At 45.5% G+C, this 27831-nt stretch overlaps 2 protein-coding genes across 13 annotated transcripts in view; one reads left to right on the forward strand and one right to left on the reverse strand.

The window, feature by feature from the left end:
- Nucleotides 1–26094, forward strand: part of LOC114877689 (regulator of G-protein signaling 17) — a 50374-nt gene extending 24280 nt beyond the window's left edge. The window contains exons 1-5 of one of the 6 annotated variants that reach the window (XM_029190606.2): nucleotides 13904–16259; nucleotides 19195–19505; nucleotides 20113–20121; nucleotides 20866–21271; nucleotides 21617–26094. In XM_029190606.2, coding sequence (XP_029046439.1) covers nucleotides 16251–16259; nucleotides 19195–19505; nucleotides 20113–20121; nucleotides 20866–21271; nucleotides 21617–21844 — 963 coding nt within the window. In that variant the 5' untranslated portion in view covers nucleotides 13904–16250 and the 3' untranslated portion in view covers nucleotides 21845–26094. Of the gene's footprint in view, nucleotides 1–13903; nucleotides 16260–19194; nucleotides 19506–20112; nucleotides 20122–20865; nucleotides 21272–21616 lie in introns of those variants that run through there. The other 5 variants (XM_029190607.2, XM_029190608.2, XM_029190609.2 and 2 more) reach the window with 5 other exon arrangements.
- LOC114877688 (zinc finger protein 335) lies at nucleotides 455–10930 on the reverse strand. Of its 7 annotated transcripts, none has more exons than XM_029190603.2 (8): nucleotides 10819–10930; nucleotides 6663–6810; nucleotides 5932–6117; nucleotides 5120–5352; nucleotides 4420–5039; nucleotides 3997–4308; nucleotides 3033–3137; nucleotides 455–2098 (listed from the first exon to the last, which is right to left on the reverse strand). In XM_029190603.2, exons 2-8 carry the CDS (start codon nucleotides 6760–6762, stop codon nucleotides 1366–1368), a joined length of 2289 nt encoding a protein of 762 aa, XP_029046436.2. In that variant the 5' UTR covers nucleotides 6763–6810; nucleotides 10819–10930; the 3' UTR covers nucleotides 455–1365. The 7 variants fall into 7 exon arrangements, with proteins under 7 accessions (XP_029046436.2, XP_029046437.2, XP_029046430.2 ...); XM_029190604.2 differs by having other exon boundaries at nucleotides 455–1879; nucleotides 5120–5427; XM_029190597.2 differs by having other exon boundaries at nucleotides 5120–5427.
- Nucleotides 26095–27831: the final 1737 nt, after the last annotated feature.

Here is a 27831-nt window from a genome sequence, read left to right on the forward strand (position 1 = left end):
TAAATGGAAATCGATGTGCATGACGACTTTAGCGACGTCTGTTAGCGAGTTCCCGAGCAAAATTTCTTTATCATGTTTTGTATCAACGCTCGGTATGGGAACCTCATTCTTCTCAAAAAGTGGAGCCATTTTTAATACAAATTCTCATATTCAATTTTCCTGCGTTACAGAATGTCATAAATAAAATTTAAAGTTTCTCTTCAACTATGATCAGTCTACCATGTCTACCTTAAATTCTTAAAAATTCTTACAAAAACAATTTATTTGTAATTCCACCGAAAGGAAACGTTAGATTAAAATCTGAATAATAATAGTACGAAAGCAAATCAGTTTCTGTTGGAAGGAAAAGGAGCTGTGAAATAAATAAGCGGAATACGCAGGATCTTGGAGAAAAATTCAAACGAGCAACACCGAGAACCTGCGTCTACCCAGCTTCTTGCGTCCCCTGCTGAAATACAATAGATATAATATATTTTTATGTAATAACGTAAACAAGATAGTGGTTCTGTACAAATATCCCTTATATAAAAATCATGCTCGCCCGGCCAATCACGGATCGCGTTACGCGTTCCGATCTTCGTTCTCTCTGCACACAGTCGAGTGCATCATTACGCTCGCAAAAGTCCATTGACGACAAAACGGGAAAGCAATTACGTAATTACAGAGACGGACAATGGACAAACGCACAATTAGACATCGATTGAAGACGATCGTCGAACGTTAATATCGTTAATTCGCGCATTATCTATACAGGAAAATAGTCGTTCCTCGTCGGAGGCTCGAACGAGCATCGAGATGGTCGTTCGCGATGAAAATTCGCGCTTGTCGAGGTACTTTCGAATTAGTCGTTCCTTAACCTAACGTTTCGCTGTTTATTTTATTCGTAGTCCCTTAAAAGTTAACATCCTCCAAAATTCTTATAAGCGCAAAACTTTGTCTCTGCCGTAGCTGCGTCAACACCTCCTTGCACTTATATTTTCGACGAGATCGTTTGCTATTTAAAATCGTTGTCGTTGGCTACGACGATCGCTGCGAGCTCGATCCAGAATTCTAATTAGAAATACGCTGTCGGCCTAACTAATGTCCGCGATAATTGATCCTCGAGGGGATAGAAACGTCGGCTCGCGATGCAATTTAGAACACCTTTTTAAAGCGGTGGATTCCAAAAGGCACTATCTTCATTTTTTCTATATTTCTTTTTGCTTTAAAAGAAAATATATCGCATCTTCAATGAGAAAACAATTTACTCCGACAAGTTAGTCTCGTCCTTAAGAAAAAAACTGATCAAGAAACGGCAGAGATCGGTGCTGCCATTTGAAATCCACCCCCTCGGTTAAGCATCGCTGCGCCCCTAGACACCGAGTGCTATCTATGGTACCCATAATCGGGGCTGGTGAAAACCGTAGCCTTCAGCGTGATAGAAGACAGACGGGACGGTGGATGAGGCTTGGTCGCACAGTTCGTCAGGCACCTTTTGCGCCTGTCGTGTCTCCAGTACTTATGAAGCGCTAAAGAAGCTTTGGTATGATACGGTCGACAGATGGATCCTCTGGCAAGTGCATCGTCGGGACACAGGCGACACTTGAGCAATTCCCTATCCGATCTGCACCGGTACCTCTTCCTCAGTTCGTTCACCACCTCCACTTCAGGTGTTTCCTTATTGGACACCGAGTTGGTGGTATCCTCTTGTCCAGTGTCCTGTTTGTTCCCATCGAGGCAGGGTAGCTCGTCGTCCTCGAAATCCTGGATGCAAGTCACCTTTCTCGGCAGGCTCTGTTTCCTAGAGCGTCTGCGGCTTTTCTGGTTGGCCCAGATCCAAGGGCACTCGGATGGCTCCCAGGATGACTGACCCTCGGTCGCTTCGGCAACGGCTCGATAGCTGTACGCAAAATCACGATTAAGTATGATCGCGGTATCGACGCTGGCAACTGTAGCGTCGTCCAAATTCGGATCCTGTTTCTCAGGATGCTCGGCGACGATGCGGACTCGTTGACGATGACGATGATGCTCGTACTCGTGGCCGCTCGACCGCCTCTCCTCTTCCAATGTCGGGTACGCCATTGTCGCTGCAGTTGCAGGGGAGTTTACCATCTCGTGGCTGCAACCACCGCGGCACTGTTCCATAAGTTACGTTCGCGTCATTTTTCTACCAACGAACGGAGCGTCCGTCGACCGTGCGACGGGACGACGCTTCTTTTCTTTTGGTTTTGTTTTTTGTATATTTTAGTCAGACAGAGAAAAAAGAAAACATAACGGAAAGTGACAACGACATAGAACAGTGAAAAAGCACGGGACCGTGCACCGACACGCGTGTCTTGGCGACACCGAAAGCAGACAAACGAAGCGTGCACACGCGAGCGAGTCAAATGAAAAAAGAGAAGACAAAAGAAAAATAAGAAAGAACAAACGTTAAATCAAAAAATGACGCTGCAACGTAACATAAAATGGAGGTGGAGGGCGGGAGAGCGGGTGACGAGCGACTTCGGCGGCAAGTCAAGCTTTTCTTTCGATTTCATTTTGAACTTCTTTCAAGACAATCTGATTAGTTTGAAAATATTTGAAGAATCTATTTTGCAACCTTGCCGCCGAAAATACGTCGACCTAGCAACATGAACGAACACTGAATTCCGAAAACAAAAATAAGCGCAGGAATCGCACTTGCAACGTAATTGTACACGAAGCTGTATCTCTTCATAGATATCGGCTTTGCTGTTTTATTACCGGAACGATAGCTTAAAGATCAGTTTTCATCGATAGTATTCACAGTACTCAACATCATAATACATAAAAGATAAAAAAGAATATTAGAATTCTCTATCAATGAGAACTGCATCGTTTGAAATCATCTGAAGCGGTCTAAATGCTAGCTGGTACAAATTGCTTTTAATTAACTACCAGAGTTAGCTTCTGGATTATTTGGAATCGAAGAAAGTTTTCAGCAAAAATGACTCGACAAGTCGCATGGGGATAAAATAAAAATAAACAGCAGAGAGGGAGAGGATGTGGAGAACGGAAGTGAGCAGGATGCTTACCCGAGTATCGTTGTCGGTGGTATGACGGTGGTAGCAGGTGCGATGGCTGGTGCTGGTGCTGGAAAAACTGGCGGACCAGGTGGTGGTCGTCCTCCTCCCGCGGGACTGTAAATTTGATAATTACACGATAAATAATGCCATTCGTTAATTATCGATGAGCTACGACACTAGTGCGATCCACAATTTTACGCTGCCCGTTTGTGGTAACCATTCTGCAAGTATTTCCAGATATTTCTCTGGAGGCTAGAATCACTTGCGAACTTTCTCTATATACTTTTCTCCCCTGACATTCATTTCATATAATTTGTATTTATTCTGAAACACACCTCATCTGTTACCACGAATCTCAAAAATATTTATGCTCGAATACTACTGCGAAACAAATGCGTTTAACGAGGGAATTATAATTAATTAAGCGTTCGAAAATCGCGTTTAATCCAGGCGAAGGGTGTTTTCGAGCACCGCAAAATCAACGAACCGTTGCGAGGTCGGTAAATTCACACGAGGTCCGAGATAATTCTGTTTAAAGACAGCTAACGCGGAAGAGAAACACGCGATTGAAGTTTAGAATCCGCTTGCTCGTTACATTTATTTAGCCACGGGACAGGTGGTTGAAAAAATAACGCCGATGGATCAGTCGCGTGCGATCGGCTTCCAATGAAATCGTTTTAATGAATTTCCCGTTCGCGTCAGGATTTTCGGAAACGGTCAAATCCGTGGCACTGTTAAACCAAACACACCGTTCGATTTATCCAATTAACCAACGACCATTGATAAATGCTCGAACAGCTACGCGAATTTCGAATGCTGACCTCACAAATCCAGTTCTCGACACGCTTTTATACTACAGAAATGTTTACCACGTCGATTACAATTTAATCTTTAAAAGTCAGCATTAAAGTTATGAAATTTTTCTAAAAATCTTTCCAAGTCTACGAAAAATGAACGAAGAACGCATTCTTACTGCAAGGGTTGTTGATGACGATTATTCGGCGGCGGTGCAGCCTGAGCAGTGGACGTCGCAGGTGCATTAGCGCTGCTCACGCGATGCACGTGCAACTGATGCATCTGCAGCTGCGCCGCGTCTTCGCCGAGGAAGGAACATCTCGAGCACTGCCGTCTGTTGTGCACCTTAAGCACGTGAGTGGCAAGACGTTCAGCGCGGGCTGCTTTGTATTCGCAGAGGGTGCACGCGAAGGGTTTAAGGTGCGTGTTCAGGTGCCGTTTCAGGCACCAGTTGTCCACGCCGCTCCAGGAACAGTAGCAACAAGTGTACCTGAAAAATTGATTCGCCTAATCAGTCAAGTGATTTTTTAATCCTACAATTAACTCACCTCCTTCGAATGCAACATTCTCAGAAAATTAATACTTTCATCATTAGCCTCACCTCCGTTCTTGAGCACCCTTAGAGCCTCCCTTGAGATGGCTCTTGCTATTGCATCCTCCATTCTGCACCCTTCTTCCAGTGTTACAATTCCCTGCATCCGGTTGCATGATACCTGGTGCAGGCATCGAGGTTCCCTGATAAATCGCAGCAGTGTTCGCAGTTGCATTATTACCAGGATTCGGCTGCAACTGGTAATTCTTATTATTATTAAACCCGGAGGTGTAATTGGCGTGTTGTTGCTGTTGTTGTTGTTGTTGCTGCTGCTGCTGCTGCTGCTGCTGCTGCTGTTGTTGTTGTTGGCCATTAGTATTCGCATTCGCAGTGCTCGGAGTTGATGACTCTTGTTGAAGAGGCTTCGGTGGATCGGACCCAACCGGTCTGCGTATCCTGGACAACTCGTAACCGTGTTCACGGTGCATCCGAAGGAAGTGTTTCTTCACATGATCGGCACGATTGAACGGTTTGTAGCAAATGTAACAGTGAAAAGGCTTCTCCTCGCGATGAATGTTTTCATGGCGCGTGTACAGATCGCGACGATCGGTTCCGTATGGGCAGTATGGACAGGTGTATCGTTTTCCGCTCGCCAACACCGTGGCCGAAGTCGGGATTGTCGTTGTATTCTGTGAAACGAAAAGATTCTTAATTATCCTTTGTATAAGGAAATCGTTTTTGCTCGTTATTAGAATTTAGTTTCGCATACCTGGTGCAAATGTTGCGGCGCAGGGGCGGAGGGTAACTCCTGCAGCAGAAAGGTCGAGGTGACCGGTAATAAAGCGGCAGGTACGGTTTGGGTCTCCTGGGTCCTTCTGGACGGCGGCGCTACTCGCTCCGCACGCTCGCGTAGCCTCTCCAGGTACGAAATCACGTCCTCGACTTTCAATTCCGACTGCAGGTAATCCTTACGCGGTGAATTATGCCTGTTCCTGCTGTCGTCTGCGAGAATTCGCGAGGAATGAAGTTCCATGAAGTGTTCGGCCACATCGCGGGGTCCGCCCCCCATCACGTCGCCTGTTAAACAATTCAATTTTTTTAATATTTTAAGGCTTAAATATTCCTCGCGATCATTGTATCGAGTTTAGTTTTGAAGAGTATTCACTGGATACATATTTAGAACGAACTTAGAGAACTGTTTATCGTATTACTTTAGACTTTAGACGGTAGTTTCCATTCGAATGGACAGAAACGGAATGTTTGATGCAACTCGATGACACAGAAGGTTGGAAATTAGCCGCGGAAACAGGCCGCGTGGGGCGACAATAAAACTCCCTTTTGTTCGAATAAGCGAACAGCTAGGTTGCAGCCTAGCATTGTTTACCTCTTCGATTTAACCTGGGGTCTTTCGTGCTCGTTGACCTGTTATTTCGATAATACGTTCCCTACTTGCGCTATCGACTCCTCGATGTAGTAATTCAACGAGCGTCGTTTGTGACTCACGGGGATATGATGAGTAAATGTAAATAATTGAATTTGGAAAATTTTTTTTTATGAAAATTTGTGAGATAAAGTACGAACCGCACTCGTAACACCTCCATGTAACTTTCCCAGCATGATATGCTGCGATCCGACTACCGTCGGTTCCTTTGAGCGGCTCCTCTTCGCAGGTCCAGTTTCCGTCGTCGCTACCGTCGGTTCCGTTTCCTGTGTCCTCTTCGTTCTTATACGAAACCGAGGTCTCGAATTCGTTCTGTACGCTCGACGCTGTGACGAGGATGAAAAATAAATTACTCGGTTCTTTTTAATTAAAATAGAATAGGACAATTGCTGGGAATAATTAAAATTAATTAATATCGCTCTCTAGCAATTTCATTTCGCTCCTTCCCTAAGGGAATATGATTACGCATACTAATGACATATATGAAATAATAATAGTATGAAACGTACAGCAAATTTCGTCTAGAGTATTCTAATTTTGTAGAAATATTTATCACTTTCCGATTGATATTTATTGCCATATCCAAATTCTATTTTCACTATACTTTATGCTAATGACCCTGAACATATTGCAAAATACATGAAATTTGAATACCGTCGAAGCAATTAATGCTAAAATTGGCTATAAATTAACTTGAATTTTGCATCTGTTATTTACCGTAAACATGGTATTCAATTTTACATAATGAATTCTTATTAAAACTTTGACTAATACATATTCTATGAAATTTATAGATTTCGCAATCGTGAATTCGCAAAACTGTGAATGCAAATGTTTGTTATTTAATTTCTGCATAAAAACGTTAACTTACTTCTGTGATCAGGATCTTCACCGTACAGTTTCCTGGTGATTTCCTTAAACATATCCTCGTAGCAGTCGAGCCTGCTAATTCCAGTCCCGCTTCCTTCCATTTTTCCGCCCGTCGCCGCTCACCTTTGGAACAATAAACCCTCGTCTACCTGCGCAGAAAATCGTGGTCGTAAGCAGGGTTACAGGGTTACTAATAATCCCTGAAACGCATTTCCTCTCTTCAGTTTTCCCAAACTACCCTCCCTCGGCGGCCACTAATTTACAACCCACATTCAACCGCGCCAATTCTTCCCTACGTTCTCCGTTTAATTTCCTTTTTCTTTTCGTTTGGCTCGCTCGAGAGCGTAATATTTTCATAGAATCGTTTAGAACGGAGAGAAAGGGACGAATCGATAAACTGGGCTAATTGGCTCATCGAACCTTAATTAAATCTTGGCAAGGCGCTTCCTTTAATCACCGCCAAGACTTGAATTTTCTGTGCGAGGGTTAAGTGGCTCGTTTGCATAAGCGAACGATCCCTTATCCCTCTGAATAATAAAACGGATATAAACAGGGCTTTGTTCTTTTACAGCATTTTTCAAATTTTTCTCATCGGTACAAAAATCAGGATCTAACAGGAATTAATTGGTTAAATCAATGCTGTTTTCAATTCCTAAAAGTTAGTACCAGTTTCCAATATCTCCGATGCAATATTGAAATCAATCAGAACAGGAGTATCGAAGCATGGTCTTAATGCAACGTGCACTCACTGTACAGAGATATATTCGAAACTCTCCCAAACTCCTCCCCTCGTTCTTATCTTCTATATGTTCAGCTGCAGAGTGAAACGCAACAGACTGAAACATCTTGTTTTGCAAAGCAGCAGGAATCAATTTCATCGGTATGGAAAATGCCAGAAACACGGTTCTAAATTCAACTTCGCTCCAGGGAACGCGTTAAGCTGCAATTTACGCTTGCAAAAATTGTTGTAATTCACTTATATCAATTAACAAATTGAAAGCAAGTGGAATTTTTCGAAGCGTGAATGAGGTTTAACGCAAGCGAACGCTCGGTCGTCCAACCTAAACGGAACAATAGGGACGTAACGCAATTTCAACCCTTTGCGGAGGACATTCTACCCGCGTTTCAGCGTAAATACGGGGTCAATACACGCTTGAAAAACGTAATGGCTGTCCTGGCAGAATGGAAGTGGAAATTCCATAACGAAAGGTTAGAGGTAAGGTTCATCGTTTATTCCTTTTCGCTGGTGCTTCAAAGGATAGAAGAAGCGTTTAAGGAATGTCGAAGGATGTCGGGAAGGTACTCGAGGGAATCCGGTGTTCTTTTAAAAGGGATCACGATAATGAAGAAGGAACGAGGAGCAATTACGGATATTTCTCGAGCATCTCGAGAAACTCGATCGAAGTTAAGACCACTTCATGATTCGTTCGAGCGTGAGCAGTCTTAACTCTTCTCGGTGTATCCTCTCGCGTAGAGGACAAGAGCGACGAGCATGGCGGAGAGGGGAAAAAAATTCGACCCTGATTGCGTTACATAGCGTGTTAAATATTCATGAACGAGAAAATCTTTCGCCTTCGGAGCGAAATTACAATGTAGAGGCTCGGTGAAAAGAGGTATCGATTTTCACTTGGAACTTGAATAAAAGCAAACCTTCGTTTCCTTTGAAAAAGCATTCAGGCGACACGAGCGAATGGTACTCCATTTTTGTCGCGCTATCCGAGACCCATTTCCTCTCTAACTTCCATTCTCGGTATTCGCGAAAATCAATCGATCATAGGACACTTTTAAGCTAAACTGCGAATTATGTTTCAATAGACATCCATCTTCGTTGAAATGAAATATCCACAAGCCTGAAGAATCGTCGACATCAATTACTCGATTAGTCCGTATCGTGGGTGATAACAAAAGGTTGGAACTTAATTAGCTAAAACACGAGTCGCTGCCAATTCCATTTGCCATCCTTCAAACGCAAGGGGAAGGTCGATCATTCGCGAAGGGATCCTTGAAACCAATCGAGCGTAACGACGAACCATTGTCGGCCAATGAAACCAACGTCACGAACAGTCTTGCGAACATTCTGAAAACTCGTGTATTAACCTCCTCGTACAATATGACGCAAAGATTCCTAGAATTTCTAAAGGTGGATTATTAAAGGAAAAGAGAAAGATGAATCAGCCACATGGCGCGTCGAATTCAACATTGCCCTGAGCAACTTGCCTATCCAGACGATCAACAGACTACCACCTACGGTTCGAAGTTTCAACACCGATCTGAATTTATCCGACCTCTCTATTAAATAGAGCATTTCGATAAAAGAAGATACTCCGGAAAGTGTCGATGGACCGATTTTAATTGAAATACAAGTCGAATTCGTAATGAGAAAATATGTTTCAACCTTTCGAAGATAAAGGATGCCGCTTACAAAAAGCCCCATTCAATATGGCAAGCGATTCTTTCAGCCCGTAGCCTCGAAACCGGGCAAGAAATAAAGGGGCACGTACCTTTGAAACTTCAAAGCGCTAGAACAACAGGCTCGACGTAGAAAATCGATCCTGGCTACCTAGATAACGTTCCTCATTAGCCGGCCGATCGACTCGTACCCCATCGCGAGTGGCGATCGAGCTAGATCCCACCCCTTGGAACCCAACGGATCGATTGATTTCGATCCCGAGTCGAGTTACATGGCTACGTGACACACGTTTATTCGACGGCACGTCGTACGGAACGAGGAAGAAGCCAGCCCCGCGTATTGATCGGCACCGCCGTTGGCTGCCGCGTGAGCGGAAAATGCGCACAGGGTAAGAGAAAGAGAGTGTGTCTCCGGCAACCCTCTGGCAACCGACACACGCGCGCACAAGTACAGGGCGCCGGTCTACACCGATACCAGGGGTGGTACGAAGTTGAACAGAGATAGAAGACGATTCGTGGAAGGGGTTAGACCGAGGAATAAATCAATATTCCCCTCCGAGCGATCGAGGACACGACCCTCGAGCGATGGCGACAGATGGCGACGAAGAGGGTGCACGATGGCCAACGATGGCACCACTTCTGCGCCGGTTGAGCACCGCTGTCTCCGAAGAAAAGTTAAGCCTGGAGGGGCGATGCGGGTGGGTCGAGCAAGAAGGGAGGTAGTACACGGTCGAAGAAAAAGAACAGGGAGAGAGAGGAAGGAGGAGGGGAGGAAGAGAGAAACAGAAGGGAGAAGGAGAGGACGATGGGAGTGGGAGAGAAGGCGCGCGCAGTGTGCCATTCAAATTCATCCGGAAATTATTACCGACTAACCAAGGACGACGAGCGGGTCTCGTCGTTTCTGGCGCGCGCGCACGCGCGTTCGCGCTCGCACACACGCTGATTTATAAATATATAGTTCTATGGAAGACACGGTGGGCTAAGCGCGTGGATCGTCGAAAGATTCGCCGTTTCCTGTTCATCTTTCCCGAGGTTGGACATCGCCGGGACACGGGAGAGCCGCGAAACGAGGCGCGGAAGTAGCCGCGGCGACTGTGGCTCGCACACACGCGGTGATACGCGAGAATGAAACGGGCCTTGGCAGCGGACAGACACGCACACGCGGTGCATATCGAGCCGTGTTCTCTTCACTCGTACGCGTACCGTGCACCGCGATCCACTCGCGCGCGGACCGGCGTTGTACGCGTGCTGTCTCTGCCGCACCACGGACGATCGCGTCCTCTCCGACACGGACACGGCTCGCGTTTCTCTCGGCGAGCACCACGCAACTTTTGCTCGTCGATCCAGAGAACCGTTCAGCCGCGTCAGGCATTCTTCGGCTTCGCTTCGTCCCACTCCGACGCGTTGTCACTTCTTCGTCGCTCCGCTTCTTCGTTCTCGCTCATGTAATTTTCCTCGACGTCGCTTCTGCTTCCACGATATCCCTGTTCGATTCTTTCGCAGCGCGAGCACGGACACACGACGACGGCACACTGCGCGGAATCGGGAAAAATTGTTGGTGTCACGATGAATCACAAGCACATGGAACGCGGTTCGAGTATCGGCTGACGACTCTTCGAGCACGAGGAAAAAACGGAAGGAGGAGAAAGATACGGATAGGTGGGGAGGTGTTCTTGGTGTAAAGGAAAAATGAAAGGGAGTCGTATCGCGGGACGGAGATGGTTGAGATCGTTGGTGCGTGTACTTACCGGGTATATCGGGTTGTTGCCGCGGCGACGAAGCAGGCTCAACCTCGATGGAAATTCGTTGTTCGAGGAAACGTTGTGCTGGTTCGGTTGCAGGTTGTTTCCTCGACGGCAGTCGGGTGGCGAGTGGGTGGGCAGGCGGGGTGGCAGGCGGACAGAAGTGGGTGGTGCGGGTGGGTTGGGAGCAGCAGCGTGTGGGTGGTGGGAGTGGGGTGAGGGAACCCAATACCACCCTCCTCGCCCATTCAATCCTGCAGTATTAGGGGGAGCAGTCGAGCCTGTTCCCTCCACTCCCTCCTTTCCTTCCTCCCTCCACCTCATCCTCCTCCTCCACCTCATCCTCATCCTCATCCTCCCTCCCACTGCAGCACACATCCAGCGGGAGAAATGTCTAGGACGACGAGGATGATGTTGGCGACGGCGACGGCGACGGATCACTGCGAGCGTGTCGGTAGCGATCGGCTGCGAACCGTTTCGAATATAAATACAGGGTGGGTCATGTATCCTGACACGAATGGGGTGAGGGGAGTTCTATGACTCAGAATAAATTCAAACGATGAAATAATGTTTTGCCGTTGGAATCTTCGTTGCCGTTAAAAATTACCACTCGGAAATGAAATGAAATGGCTACTCATCCCTAATCTAAGCAACAACCGAAACATAACATTATATTATAAGTTAAGAAAGTCACCATTTCAGCCATCACGAAGACACATCCTTGGTTTCAAAAATTTTTATATTTTCAGAACTTCAACCCTCGTTGGTACGAGCATTTAAAATAAAGACGTTGTAGAAATATTTATAAATTGCTTAAAAACTTGCAAGAGGGAGTTTGAAATATCCATCACGAGCAACGAATCACTGAGCGTGTTGGGTGCTTGTCCCCTGTATATCATCTATATCTGTGTGTGTGTGTGTAGCTATAGTCTCCAACGCCGTTGGCCCGTCTTCCTTCCCACACAACACACACACACACAGAAGTAAACCTCCCTACACGTGTTCACTCGCTTATGTGGAGAGAACTGTCTGCCTGTCGAGGGGCGGATTCGTTGGGGAGGGAGTAGAATTTACAGAGGCCCTTCCAGATCCTTGACGAGGGAACCTTTCTTCGGAAGGGGTCTGCAACTTTGGGTCTTCGCAGGCCCGTACTTTCAAATAGCCTGAAGGAGGTCGTTAGATCGTATAGGGGTTGCTTGGACGGAAATCCCTTCTATACAGGATGCACTCGGTACTTTGCTACGTGCTTGGCAGACTAGCTGGGTTTTTTATAGGAGATTTATATTCTTCTATAGACGCTACGTTTTAGGCAATGACGCATCAGATTTTGTTGGAAAGAGACCTTGATGATGTACGGATCGTTATTATTTTTATTTCCCTTAGAAAAATGTCTAGATCTCTCAGGCTTTTTACCTCAATTGATTAGATTTTATTTCTTCAAATCAGCCCTATGGCTCATAAATTTATAAAATAGAAAATTTTTGTTGCAAACGCAAGGAAATATTTAGGCAATTCAAAGAAATTATTGTTCCTTTCCTCTAGGGTTCGTCGTACAATTTTAGGTAGACCGAGGGCAGTGGCGGCAGGAAAGATCACGAAGCTGACGAAATCGCAGATAACTGTATTACCAACGGAGAGAAAACGTTCTTAATGGTTTCCTTATCGGCGCTTGACTTCCGTTTAAGGTTGATTTCGACGAGCGTAGATGTCGGCAGTATCGTGTCGGAAGTGTACAACTTCCGGCGCGTAAGTAAATGGAAAAGATCAGAGGGCGAAGTCGATGAAAACAGCCCTTATTTATATCACCGGATGACGTCTACCCTCTTTACTCCTAACGCTACAAGACATGTTTATCAATTGAAATTTTTAATTCTCATACCCGTAATTTTAATCGCTTATTATAAATTTAAAAGGAATTTGAATAATAAACCCCTTCTTTCCTCGGGTATATTTATGTTAAAAAGGAAGCGAAGTTTCAATGGGAACTTTAGTTCACAGTTTACAGTTTTAGTTATTTTGATGGGGAGAATATTTTGCGAGCGAGTGCACAGTCACACGGTTCGTACACACGTTCGTTATAAATAAACGTTAAGCAAGTGCAGGCTAAGGAGGGTAAAAGTGTTTGTTGTCGCATAAAAGATGACACGGGCTGACGTATGAACGTGCGTAAACGCTTTGGAAAATTATGGTACGCGTGTAATGTTCTTGCTGGATAAAGTGGCACGCGAAATCGAGAGGATCGATCGCGTTGAAAACAAACTTTACACTCTGTTAAATAAATTTCTAACACGTTCATCGAACTGAAACAAACTTGTAACTCTTTCGAATCTGTCACGAAGTAGGTATAAATTTTAATTTGACAAATTATTGAAGTTCTTAAACGGTCGTGTCGTAAGAGTTTCTTCGAGGATTCTGATAACGGAGAACGATAGGCGGGATCAAAGAAAAAAAGCAAAAGCTTCCGAGAGAGGTGCAAGTTCAGAAACGATAAGATTAAGTATACTTGGTCGACGTCAAAGCTCGACGTCATCCTGTGTGGCACGTGGTACGCGTCACCGCTTATTATTCTCACCTACATCACACGCGTATTGTTGCGCGCGAGCCACGCGAGATGCGGCACCTGTTACAGCGATCCACCCTACAGGCTGATAACATCAGAGAAATTTATAATCGGTCGTGAAACGTGTTTACTATTCATTTACAATTTCCACCTTCACCGCCGTTAAAATATGAAAGGAATTGAATGAAATGAACCATCCAAACTATGTAAAACGTTCTTTTATTTCTTTACAAAATGAACCTAGATCTAGAAACCGAAAGAAATTGGTCGAGTATCATTGACAAAAGTCCGCTGTTCCCCGCTTTTTGTCCCGTTGGATCGCTGAATTTCCATTGGGTAGGATCGACAGAGACAGGGCTGTGTCCATCGGCGGGTCGTTCGCACGCAGGATCGCGAGCATGAACTCTTGGTCAGGCGGTGGACGGGGGCGTCCGGGCTGCGTCGGCGTGAGCGTCGGCGTAAGCGTCGGCGTCGGCGTTTTACGGTGTGGCGGTGGCGCGGCGCGGGTAGGATCACGTCGCGGCGCCTCGCGTCAGCGTCGCTGGGACCGTCGACGGAGGCAACAGTGGTGGCCAACGCATCGCGTGAACGCGTAATCCGCCATATTGGCCGCGAAACCGTTCGGCCAGATTAGGCTGAAACACGGCTGTTCGCGAGATACGTGTTTACACGGGGGTGAACGAGGGTGCATCGTAGCACTGGTGTCGTCGTTGGTTAGACGAACGAGAGAAGGGCGCACAGGGGGTGGTGGAAGAGGGTAATCGCGTGGCGAGACACGCCGAGATACGCCTCGAACGTTTTCCACGACTAGTGAAACAGGGTGAAAGACGAACGTTGAGAGAGAGGGGGGAAGAGAGACAGTGTGGCGAGGGTGAAGGAGGAGGAAGTGCGTGGTTGACAGTGGTTTCAAGTGCTCGGGGGAGAAAAGTGTCCGGTGAATCTGGCTCGATCGGTGGCTTCGACCCCGTTTACCACCCTTGGCCTACACCCCTACGCTCGCAGGACCTCTCGTTGACCTCGTCCCTCTTCGAATCGACCTCTCGTTCGACGTGTTGCGTGATCAAAAACGAGAGTGAACGCCTCGATTTCCGTCCAGCGTACCGAGTTTCCTCGAATTCGTTGAGTTGCAAAGAGAAGACGGGCATCGAGGTTCGGTGACGTGGTCCGTCCGAGTAAGAGAGTCGGCTTTCGTCGGTGCATCGGTGCATCGGTGAATGGAAAAAGTGGAAACGTCGAACCGGGTGGAGCAGTAGCGGCAATCCCGACGACTCGTCGTTAGCGAGCTAGCTCGGTGTCCAGCGTGACAGCGCCGTGGGCTCGTCTCTCCCTCTTGTCTCGACTTCTGCCAATCAATAACCAGCGCACCGACTCGTTCACGCTCTGCTCTCTGCCTCCCTCTCTCCCCTCTCTCTCTCTCTCTCTCTCTTTCACACATACACACACTCTTTCCGTTTCCCTTGTTGCTTCTGTGTCTCTCCCTTATCCTGGTCAGCTCGAAAGCAACAGCGATCTCCCTGAAAAATCGTCCGAACGATGTTTTTCCGTTTCCCTCTTCCGTCCGATTCGAAGAGTATCCCTCTCCCCGCGCGCTCTCTTTCCCTCGTTTCCGTCCTTCCCAGCCCGCCACCCTTTTAGAAGCGAGCCGTCTCACTGGCCGTCGAAACGGAACTACGGAAGCGGTGATCGGTAGGTTGGAGGACGCGAACGGCATCGAGGACGACATCGAGGGCGACAGTGGACGACACGAGGCGAGGCAACGTCGCGACGGACGAGGAGCAGCCAGAGAGGCGGCGGTAGCGGCGCTCTAGGCCGCTAGTCGCGCCAGCGCCCTGTACGCAGCTTCAAACCGACAGCCACGAAACCTATTTATACCTCCGTCAACGTAGCGGACGACGTTACGAGAACAGCGCCGTGTTCGGCCACCCACGCGAGCAACAGCCCGAAGGAACCGCGACGAGGAACCTCGACGACAACGACAGCATCGAGCGGGAAAGAGCGTGGACACCGAGCCGATCGAAACGTCCCGCATCCCTCGGCGAGGAATACGTCTCGGTGGAATTGACGTTTCTACGTTCCCGTGTTGTTCTCGCGAATAAAGTTAGCCCCGGTCGATGGAGGACGCGGACCGGGTGGAAATGCCGATGGGACAGGATCAGCGGATTGCGACGAGCGGCGAGACCAGTCGAGCCCACCCATAGGGGACGCCATTGAGAGTCTGTCTTTGCCTTGACGTGTGATCGACCGTCGCGCATCCGCCTTCCCTTCTCGCGTCCTGTGCCGAGCTGATCTGCGCGCTACGTGCAGCACCGGTCCGGTCCGGATCCGGCTTACAGCAGCAGCGTAGCCGCTGGATGGGGTTGGGCCGTTCGCCTCTGGGTGCCTTGGCGGTACGGGTGTCGTCGAACGAGTCCTGGTGATCGTGGAGCTCCTGGCTCGACTTTGTCCGAGCTTTCCAGGCCGGACGAAGCGACAGGCGGGAAATGGCACGCGGCGGTGTATAATGCGCGTGCAGGATCGTTCGACTGGACCGAGCAGCGCCGATTCGAGCGATCGTTGCTCAAACGCGATTTCGATCAGGACCAAGGTAGCGTAGCGGTGTGCGCGGTGCGCGGTGCTCGTATGTGTCCGTCCGCGAGTGGGTGAGAATAGTTGTCGCGAGCATCGAGGAGCCGAGGTGAGAAGCGTGCTAGGAGCATGCAGGATTCGGGCGAGGCCCGTAGAGGCCTTGGTCCCGCGGCAGGACCGGGATAAGGATCGAATCCGGCGTGAAACCGGGATCGCGTGAGAGTTAGAGAGATCGTGTCGCTGGTGACGTCGTTAAGGCTGAAATCGCAGGAACGCGGGAAGCGAGCTGGACTCGCTTTTGGGCGCATGGAACATGATAGAGGTGAGGTGATGCGATATCGATTGAGAACGGCAGGTCACCGATGCCCCTGCTAGAGACGCGACGGAAAGCCGCTCGCGTTCGATGTTTCATTCTTCCGCTGCTCGTTTGGCAACGTGAATGAACGATGCTGCTCGCCGTAGACCGACTAAACAGCTGGAAGGCTTCTAGCGAAAGTAGGATTTGGGTTAGCCGGCTCCTGTGTCGAGCCTGTTGATCCAACTAAGATTTATATTCTGCCCGGATGAACACTCGCCGACAGGCGCGTAAACAGAGAAAAATTGAAAATTTTCATTTGATTTTTATTCAGCTGGGAAAACATTGACAAAAGTTCAACGCGATCTTTCAAGCGTTAGCACAGTCGAGTAGACTTGGCCGTCGAATGGAAGACAATGCCGCTCTTCTCGAAACCGCTTATCTCTCGAGAGCTCTTGAAAGCGAGCCGATCGAGCGTCAACCGGAAGCCAGTTCAAACAAATAGAGCTGGTCTCCGTTTAACCGGCGAAAAATGTGCGAAGCTTCGATGAACGAATTTAGGACACCGCATTCCTCGTGCGATTCACGTGCTCTCTAATCGAGTTACGATTGCAAATCGATTTCGTGGTAATATTCCTGGCACTCGGTGACGAATAGATGCGTCAACAAGTGTCTGAGAACGAGTGTACAGTAAAGGAGACTCGATTTCAAGAAAATCTATCGACGTTGTTGCTGTTCGAAGAATAAAAGTAGACTTTGAAATAAAGTTTGGCAAACGATACTTTTTCGAAAGCGAAATATTCTGTCGTATTCGCACGTTTCCGTGTCCCTGAGAGCACGTAAACATTGTGCGAATGCACTTTTGGGCAACGTTCCAATAGTCGCTGGTGGTTCCTCGGTCATCTCCAGCCCATTACATTTTCCCTCCTATCGTTTCGATGTCTATAAATATATTTTCTCCTCGTATCTTCGACTTGCAATATTTTCGTAGATATCTATACGTTGCGTAACATGATCGATATGCAGACTTCTTTTTTCATCTACTATTACTATTCCGGGGGAATTTCGAACACTCAGCATCCTACAGTTCCCATTTACTTTCGCAGATAAATTAATTACAAATTTCAGAATACTTGGGAACAGAATTTGTTCTTCTTTTCGCTTGAAATTCGCGTCAAATCAATTCTTCTCCGTTATCTATTGGCAAACTTTTCCATTGGAATTATCGTCCGAGCAATGCCCATTGTTTTCCATTTCCGTCCCGTTCGTTTCCGCCTCGTCGATCCATCGACCGGCCGATAATCGTAATTTTCGGAGCCGTGGCAATGAACGGCGTCCCCTTTTTCGATACCTTCAGCTTTTCACGCGCACGTAATACACGAATTCCCGCGAGACCTGCTGTTTATCAATCGCTGCCCACAGCCCGTATTACCGGCTCTCGAGCACGCTCGTTATCGAAGCTGCTCGCGGAGCGGATCATCGATGTATAACGCGGCGTAAAAATAATCGCAGCCCTCGCAGAAAGAAAAAGAGGAGAGAGAGAGGAGATAGAGAGGTCGTGCATGCGCGTCGTTGTGGTTGTTGAAACCTCCACGAGGTTCCAGATCCGTGGAAGGGGTTGTTGGTTTGATTGATTCTTCAGGTTTGGAAAGTTTTTAGAACGATTTCGGGCATATCTCTCATTTTTCTATAAATTGACTCATCTGATCGCTTATTGATTTTGAATTAAGATTAGGGCGTGTTGGGGATGTTGGCAAGTTCGAATCTAGTTAAGTTTATTTAACGATGAGGTGTGATATGTAGATTGAATCTAGGTCACAGGGGGTTAACGATGTTTGGGCGGAAGGGCGGAGGACGAAGTTGAAGATGGGATAATTTGTTCGAAAGTAACAATATAGAAGTTACAGGAGATACAACGCGTTTACTTTTCTATGTGAAAATGAATAATCTTCCATTTATCGTCCGTCCGTTTTTTTGTTATTGGTGAAACGATAAATCTTAAATTCAGATTATCGTTGTTTCCATATTCACTGTGACCAGGCCAGAGGATCGATAGATGCAACTGACCGTGCGACAATCGCATCCGAACAAATTGGCCGTCTTTTGAAAGCTTACCTGTCAATTACCGTACGGTCAGCTTGTTTGAATTAAAGCTTAACAACTTTATCGTGCTTCCGCGTGCGATTCGGCTCTGATGTTTTTCAAGTGTTCAAATTAAACAGAGATGCGATTAAACCTTGCCCGCTGAACCGGGCTCTCTGTTTGCATTTTTCTAAACGCTCTTCATGGAAATTCACCTCTCTTCGGCCGGTTTGGTCGCTTTAAAACGCCAATTTAACAAACAGTACCGTCCTTTCGTTGCTTCCGATTTTAATCGAATTAAATTCGTTGAACGAGCTTCCGTTGCCAAACGAGCCTGAAACAGGAATCATTCGCTCCTTTGAAAAACCTCGAAACCTTCGATCGCGTCTCCTTTTACTAGGCAAACACTCATTACCTGGTCCCGTTTATTATCGATGACATTCTCTCTAATTAACACGTACTTCTGCCCGTCCCTTCGTCACAAACAACGCTTCTCGGTGTTCCTTAATCATATTACCTCCTGATCGAAACCCCTTGGAGGCGCGAGATCACCTTTGTCGCTAATGCAGCAACTTTGACCCAACGAACGATCAGTTGTCACTTCTTGGTAACTATAATAACTAGTTACCTTCGTGAATCACTTTTACGTGCTTCAGGTACCCTTTAAAATCTTCACAAAGACCTCGGGGTATCTCGAATATTCGCGAGCACCCAAGTCTAGCCATAGGAGCGCGTTGCTGGCAGGGCAAACTCTCGTACAGACTCGGGCGTGCGTATATCAGGAAGGAAGGTTAAGGTCGAGCGATAGTGGGCGCTTATTTTTAGTGGTGGTTACGTCGGGGGAGAAGGGCCGGCTGACCAGACGAGATATCGTTTGCAGATGTCGAGCGGAATGGGTGCAACTGCAATGGGGATCGGCGTTAGTCACAGGCCAGGGGCCGGCGAGGGTGTAGCCGGTGGGTGCCGGCTACGCGCGCAGAGTCAGAGCCAGGCGTCCGGCTCTTCCGACAATCCGCAGCAGTCCTCCCAGCAGCAGCAACAGCAGCAACAACAGCTGCAGCAACAGCAACAACAGCCGCCCGCGTCGCAGCAACAGTCGCAGCAGCAACAGCGTCAAGGTTCGGGGATCGGAGGCCGTTCGAAGAAGGACAACTGTTGCCTCTGCTGGTGCTGTTGTTGTAGTTGCTCGTGGTATTACCGTTTTTTTCTATGCTATGTCGAATGTAATGTCAAATTACAACCTTGTTACATCGTTGTTTCGGCTACATCAAAGGGAACACGAGATTTGTGGAGCGAGTACGTGTTAATTGCTTTTTGATAATGGTAAATCAAGAATTTTATTATAATCATGTCAGTATTGAATGAAACTTGAAACACGAGTTCCACAAATCTCGTAGATAGATCATTAATCAGTACTTAGAATAGATAGCACTTTGGCGAACAATTCTTTCGCTCTTTCTCGAGGGCAAATACGTTCCGCGTATCGAAAGCTCTTCACAGACAATGGACCGGAGTCGTTACAAACGGGCGAGAATAGAGAAAGTCGAATGAAAACCTGCTCGGCTTCGGCGAACGTCAACCAATCCATCGGTAAACGAACGGACACAATCGATCTTCGAACGCGTCGCGTGATAACTCGTATATCCTGCCTGCCTGACAAGCCATTATCGCGTTTCGTAATGCAATCGTCAGCGGAATGATGTCAGTCCATTGTCTTTGGAAAGCAAGCCACGACCTAATTTAGCCGGGAACAGACGTACCTACGTGCGCTATTTTTTCTGTTCCATGCCGCGCACAGGAATAAATGGTAAGCAGGACATCTGCGTTCGTCATACTTTCATTCCGCGGAACGAATTCTTCTGTTATTTTCATAAATCACCTGAATATTCCTGCAGACTACACGTACGAATCCTCACGGTAGTCGAATTCTTTGTCAACGTAACAGATAAACGACTCGGGCTCGATAGATTACGGGCCAGCGAGGATTGTAAGCAGCGCAAACCCTCCGGATGCGTAACACGTATCCACCCTCGACGGATATCTAAACGGCGACAGACCGTCCTTCCGGTCGTCTTCTTCCATCCGCTTATTTATCCCAGTGCCTTTCTTTTTTCTCTTTCAGCGCCGGTTATCGGTTTTCGTGAATGTTTGCAGAATGAAACGAGCAAGTTTCCGGGATAATGAAAACACGAAGAAATACGACCCAACGGTTTTATTTTCATTTCGCTCTCCGACTAGTTTGTTGCGATTTATCGCTGCCGTATTGTGCTCCGTGCCGTGTAAAACGAACAGTTTTTTCCATTCGCCTCGTTTTTTTTTCTATTTTTTCGAACACTGTTTTGTTTCCTTATCGCTCCACGATAAGGTAGCACGTTTGTTACGAAACGATAACGCGCACCTTGAGATAGGATACGGATTTCTTTGGTTTCTTTGTTCGCGATCCCAGAACACGATAGCCTTTTATAAAGAAGCCGAAAATGCACGAAGAGAAAAAGAAATGGAAATATGAAGAGAAGCAGGACTAAAAGGTTCGATGCGATTGAATTTGCAGTCTGGCGGCAGTGGGCGGCAACTCGACGGGCGCAGGGGGTGCTGGCGACCAGGGGAAGAAGAAGGGTAACGCGGGCGTCGGCGAGCACGGGAGCGGCGTCGGCGTCGGTGGCGAGCTAGGAAGCGGTGGCGCGGGCAATGGTTTCGACGGGCTTGATGGCCTGGATGGTAACATGGAGTGCAGCCTGGAGGAGATCAGATCTTGGGGCTCCTCCTTCGACAAGTTGATGAGGAGTCCCGCGGGTCGTAAGTTCTTCAGGGAGTTCCTGGTGAGCGAGTATAGCGAAGAGAACATCGCGTTCTGGCTAGCGTGCGAGCAGCTGAAACGGGAAAGCAACCCTGAAAAGATCGAGGAGAAGGCGCGCTTCATCTACGAGCGTTACATATCCATACTCTCACCGAAAGAAGTGAGTTTCGTAGCGGGTCATTTTTAAGTAAATGTATTAGGTGTACAGATTAATTCGATGCCTTCTTTTTATTTAATTGAAAATCTATTTTAAAAAAAAATCATCATTATCATATTTTCCCGCCACTTTTCAAGTCCTCAGAATCACTGGAAGATATTCAAATTTAAAGTAATGATTAAGTTCAATAGTTGCCCTAGTCAGAGCTAATTGAATTTTAAAATAATTAACGAACTCTCGATTGCGTCGCAAGCGTGACTCGATATTACAGCGCTAGCGTGAAAGGGTTAATTTTACAGGTAATAATTATCTTTAACCAGGTCCTAATCGTTGAACAATGATTTTCAGGTGAGCCTGGACTCGCAAGTGCGCGAAATAGTGAACCGCAACATGGTGCAACCGACGCCGCACACGTTCGACGACGCCCAGCTGCAGATCTACACTCTGATGCACCGCGACTCGTACCCTCGTTTCGTGAACAGCGAGCTGTACCGGCGGGTGGCCCGTTTGAGTAGCGGGTCGAACAGTGAGGAGCACAGCGCGGGCAAGCCGAAGTGCAAGAAGGGCACCACGTAATCGCGCGTCGACGCGAACTGGGGTGGCAGCGGACCAACACCCTACGTCTCGCAGCGGGTTCGTCGAGTCGACCACGAGTCGTCGTCGGGTCGGCATCGGGGACCGTGACGCTGATCGATGACGAATCAAGCAAAGCAGGCTGGGGTCGAGACACCCCGATCTCTCTTCTCGAAAATATCTCGCTCGCACGCGAGTTGCTTTCACGGACAAACGAAAAGAAGAGAGAGAGATGACGATGACGAGGACGAAGGAGAGTTACTCTCGAAGCGACTCGCTCTTCCACGCGACGCCATATCGGGGCCACGTGAACACGCTCGCAATGCCGCGAACGTGCACGAACTTGACGATGGACTGAACAAAGTAAAATAATGTAACGAATACAAAAAAAAAAGAAAAAAAGTAAGGAGAAGATAAAAACCAAAGAAACAAAAATAACGATACTGAGAGGATGGGGAAACGAAAGGAACAAAGTACGATCGCATTAGTCGCGTATATCATTGACTCTTCCTTCCAACACACTTTTTTGGTACACGCTCGTTCACGTGACATAGACGGTATAGGATCGCAACGCGGGTCGGTCGGGGATGACGTTCATCTTTCGAGGAAGTTCCTAAGTTCCATCGTCTTTAGCGACCGATCGGTCGCCGATGATCTCTCTTTCTCTCCTGTTTCAAACGAACCATCGTGTCTTTACTCTCCCTCTTCGAATTCTCTCATCTCTCTCCCTGATCTTTTCTTACTACTCCCTCAGCTATTTTCCTTCCCTCTGTCTCAGTTTTTATCACCATACATCCGTCGCAGACGATTTTGGAGGAGACTGAGTCGAGGGTCTTTGCGAGTGAACCGATAGAGACACTTGAGGCACAATGAGATGTTTTTCTTTCAGATCATAATGTTCGACGATTCGTTTTTCTCCTTTTCATCGTCCGATATAGTATTGATTGTGAGTTGCATCGAGGAGAACTTATTGTGTCCCGAGTTATGGCAGCCTAGAGGGCGCTGCGGGTTTCGAGGAAAGCGAAAGCTTGTTGAGAGAAGCAATATTGGTTAATGAACCTCGTTGTTTGAGAGAAACAAGGTCTTTCTTGCTATATGGCAAGTATTGTGAAGGTATATTGATTGACAAATGGTGTTAACAACTAATTATAGTTAAGTTATGGTACTTTCCATATATTGAGAAAATCTTGTACAGCGTTGACACGTTGTCTGCCACACCGACAAAAGGATCTCACATTTGTTAACGAATTTTATAATTAAGTTATAGATAGCTCGAACTGGAATGAAAATGATGGATGGGAGTTAATGAATTGACACCTTTCCTCCTTTACTCGCCATCATTTCCAATCGAATGAAACACAATGCATTTATTTATTATTCAAGAATTAATCATTGCTGATCGATATCAAGGAATTGGCAGGAATTTATTCAATGGAGATTAGTCGAATTAGCGAGTCGATCAAATGGGACAAATAAAATGATTCATTGACACTCACGATCAGTCGACCAATAAATGTACTCAATCTTGAATCGCTAATGCGACACATCGTCGACCTCTATTTTTCGAATATTCTTCCTCGTTCTATCGACGTTCGTTTAAATATACCTGCACTGCATTAGCAATTCAAGGTTGATCCAGACAATCGAATTAGTAATTAAAACTCGGCTAATTCATCCTCTTTCGACCTCGCAACAAGCTCTCTAAACGATCTCAAATCATTCTCACTTTATACCGAGAGCCATCGAAACAGGAGGCTATCAAGATCGCACAAATTAAGCTCAAAATGTAACCAAAGGTCAACGAAAATTAGCGATCGATTGCGTTCGATGCGAGAGAACACCTTCCGTTTCTTTGCTTAACGAAAGGACTAGAAGAGGAAAGGACAGCGAGCGAAGGATAAAACTTGAAGCAGGGAATTTCCTTCCATTTCACGTGAAACGAAGCGAATCCTCGGGTAGTGTGCACCGAGTTACTGCCAGCGAGACACACCAACGGTTAAATATCTTAATTTTCAACGTCCAAGGAGAAGAACTGAAAGAAGTATGACGGATCTAGTCAGCGTCTCGTCATTTAACGACGGCGGAGTCGATGAAAGCGAAAGGCCTAAGCGTTCGCCATTATGTTAAACGCCGAGTTACGCGATCTTTGCAAGGAGACATTGAACCGAAGTCCTTTCAGTTCGATCTTTTGCTATTTTAACGAAACTTGGCAGCCGCGAAGAGGAAATGAACCGTACCATCGCGTCTATCGTGTTTTATAGGAAGGAGTCAGCAATGATTCATTATTTCGCGTCTTCGTGCGTTCGACCGTGTGAACGATTAGGAAGCCGCACAAAGAGCATTGAATTCGAAACAGCAGCAGTAGGTTCCTGTTTACGCGTCCAATTCGTCAAAGTACTTAATTAGCGACGTTTCACACGATCGAGGGTTCGAAAAAATTGATCTCATCTGAAGGATCTCATGAAAAAAAAAAAGAAAAAACCATAAAGAAACGGATGTGTAGCGTCTACGACCCGGAAACGATACGAATTTAAAGCGTGCCTCGAACACACGCATTCGATCAGACACGTGACCAGGGTTCCATTTTATCATTTAAGTGATATAGGAAATAAAACCACTTTCGCACCATTTCATCTTCACCCCTCAACTTAAAAAAGAACAGTCTAATCTTCTATCCCCTCGAAAGAACCAAGAAAATTTATTTTATTCGTTCTTAAATCTCTGCAAAGTTTCTTCTGTCGTTCTACCCTCGACGGAGGGTTGAAATTCGTCCCTGGCCACGTGGCTGTCCTTCGAAACCGCTAGAAACTCGTCGTTCGACCACCCTTGACCCACTGACGATCCCAATATAAATTTCTTTAGATATTTTTAATATACGAAATATATTCTGTGTTTCGTTCGAAAATTTCGACGTAATAATTTCTATATAAGTCACGATTCACTCGGGGGTTGAAACGCGTCGACAGTGGGTTAAGGGTAGACGATCGCGCGAGCTGATTGCACGAAAAACGAAGAAAACCAATGTTCGTACAGTCAGTCACAGCGTTTGGCTACTGCCCTGTAGATAATATTCTAGATAGTTAACACGACGGAGTTGGAGGGAGGATAAAACTAATTATACATGCAAATATATGAATATACATATATATAAATATTATATATATGAGTATAAGAGGAAACCAAAAAATATATATATATTACGAATATATATGAAATCACACGTACATGTGCTACATACATATGTTCGGCATTAATTATGGTGGCAGGGTGCGAAACGGGCGTGAGAGGGAGAGAAAGAAGGGGAGAGAGTGGGAGGGAGTGATTGTACGATAAGGTGAGAAAGAGAGACAACAGATCGTAAGATTTTTTCTTTCATTAATTCCGTATCCTGGTTCCATGCGAGGAAAAATCATAATTCGCGACTTGGTGTATTTTTCAGGGCGAACGTTTTTCGATGAGCCTCGTTGACCCCACCCCCCGGTCTCGTCACTTTCCACCCCACTTTGATCGATCGATTCAACCATGAAACACGTTCTTCTTTGCTCCGTGCATCATTTTCGCATCGATGATCTTCCAACCATTGAACACATACGTACGTACAATCTTCCAAGCGGCCATTTCTCAGATCTTCTCGTTCAAACACGGGGGGGTTGTTGACAAGATTTTTTACTGCGAAATATTTCTTCCTGTAATATATACATGTATTATATATGTTTTGATCCACCGATTGAGAAGTATTGATTTGGACGCGGACGAAGGGTATAAAAGAAGAGGGTGTTGTTGATGGTGGCCCTTTTAGAAGGGTGGAAAGAAACGACAGAGGGGTAGCATACGTTACAAAGAAGCAAAGAGAAAGATGATGAGAATAGGGTTGATGAAAAATATGGAAACTGGTCGAGAGCGTCATCTTCACTAATAAACGCACAATTTTTCTGAACCTTCGATCCCCTGCTTCTTTCTTCCAGGCATAACCCTTTTATAATGTCGTCGTCAAATGCGACGCGGTTTTTGTATCACCGAACGACTAATCTTTGTACCGACGTGAAACCGTGGACAATTTTGTTATCCCGGATATTTAACTAAGTCTGATTTATCGACGAGTAATTATCAGTTGAACCCGAACCCGAATCATCCGAGATACACGAATTCCCTTGCTTTCGGTTTAATCGCGAGCTGCGGAACAACGGACAATAGGCAATAAGAGAGGGAATGGAAATGTGAGGGTTAATAAATTGGTGAAAAATTATGGTTGATCCTGGACTGTTGTCACGTCTACTTGTGATTATTTTGTGATTGACTGAAATTGTGAGGATCGGTACGAAAGAGATATCAAAATATGATTCATTTTCAGTGAGATATTTATTCCACATTGGTTTCGTATATTTTTGATTGATCGTTCGTGCTCGTTAATACTCACAATTTGAGTCGAATTTTTTATTTAAAAACTGCTTATATATTTATTGAATAATGAAGACCCAATTTTTTTTAATCATGTATTATAATTGCTGATACTTATGAATTATTTTTTTATACAATTACAGGTAAGAAATGTGTCGATTAATTTGAATCTTGAGAGAAAATAATCAGGTAAGTTTCTTGCTTTCTTCAACTGCTATTCCTATCATATAATTATTTATAATTAATCAATTACTGGCTGGATCTTTACAGAACCTGCATGTGAAAGTAGCTACGAGGGTGTAGATTAAAAATCGATCATAAAAGTTCATTAATTATTCGTCAAAAAAAAGTTATTTCTGATTTTTCCTTTTGCTGTAAATTTTTGCAAAGACGTCATCCAGCGGGTGGGATCTTTTTGCATGATTTTATGACATAAAAGTACCGTTAAAAGGTACTTATGGTATATCAATTTAAAGCTTAAACCTTGATGAAGATAATTATATAGGCGCTTCATTAATATTCTTAATAAAAAATGGCTGAATTCCAATTACAGTAAGCAAAGACTATCCCTAGCAATCTTCAGTTTCTTTCATGAATATTTTAAACATTTGCGATTATAAATTGAAGAGTTTGCTTATAGTTTGTTTATTTTTCAAGATTTTATTTATTTAATTCTTTAAATTTGTAAATCACCGCTCTTTTATAAATAAACCGCATCGGTAATGATATTGCCTTCTTTTTTTTAAGTTTAGTTTGTAAATTAAAGCGTTTTAATGTTTTAGTTTGTGTTAAAGCAAAATTTTTTGTAAATTAATTAAGTTGATAAATAAAAAACGTTGTGAAAACTTAATTTTAACATGTTTTTTAAGAAAAGACCTACTCCACGTCGATAATAGTACTAGTGACGCCATCTAGCCGCGAGCTTGGGAACTAACAAAATACAAAATTCCATTTTTTGGCAAAATTAGAAACTTTAGGGCCTTTCTGTGGCCGCCAAATGATTCTACGTCCTCGAATACATAGGAAAAATGCCCTTATAATGAATTTGAAGCTGTAATTAAAAAAATAAGAAAAATAGGCAATTCATGGACCTAAAAATTGTCGTCCATCTAGCGGCGGAAAGGTGGAACTAACGAGATCTGAAAAACTTCGTTTTTATGGCGAAATAAGGAACTTTTGGGGTTTTTTGAGGCCGCCAAATGATTGTACGACCTCGAATACATAGGAAAAATGTCCTCACAGTTGATTTAAAGCTTTAATTAAGAAAATACGAAAAATAGTCGATTGTCAATAATCAAATCACGTTTATTTAATAATTTATGCATTATTCCTGCAATATTTGATGCTACAGAAGCTTTTACTAACTCTAGAAGTTCAAATAAACCCAAAAAGAAATGGGTTGGACTCTGCATGTGAAAAATAGGAAAGGTGAATACTAATTTTTTAATTTTTTTCATTAAAGCTTGAAATCAATTGTGAAGACATTTTTCCTATGTATTCGAGGTCGTAAAATCATATGGCAGCCTCGAAAAAGCCCAAAAGTTCCTTATTTCGTCAAAAAATGAAATTTTTGGTATCTCGTTAGTTCCACC

This window comes from Osmia bicornis, chromosome 15 (genome assembly GCF_907164935.1).
Source record: "Osmia bicornis bicornis chromosome 15, iOsmBic2.1, whole genome shotgun sequence".
Taxonomy (NCBI): Eukaryota; Metazoa; Arthropoda; class Insecta; order Hymenoptera; family Megachilidae; genus Osmia; species Osmia bicornis.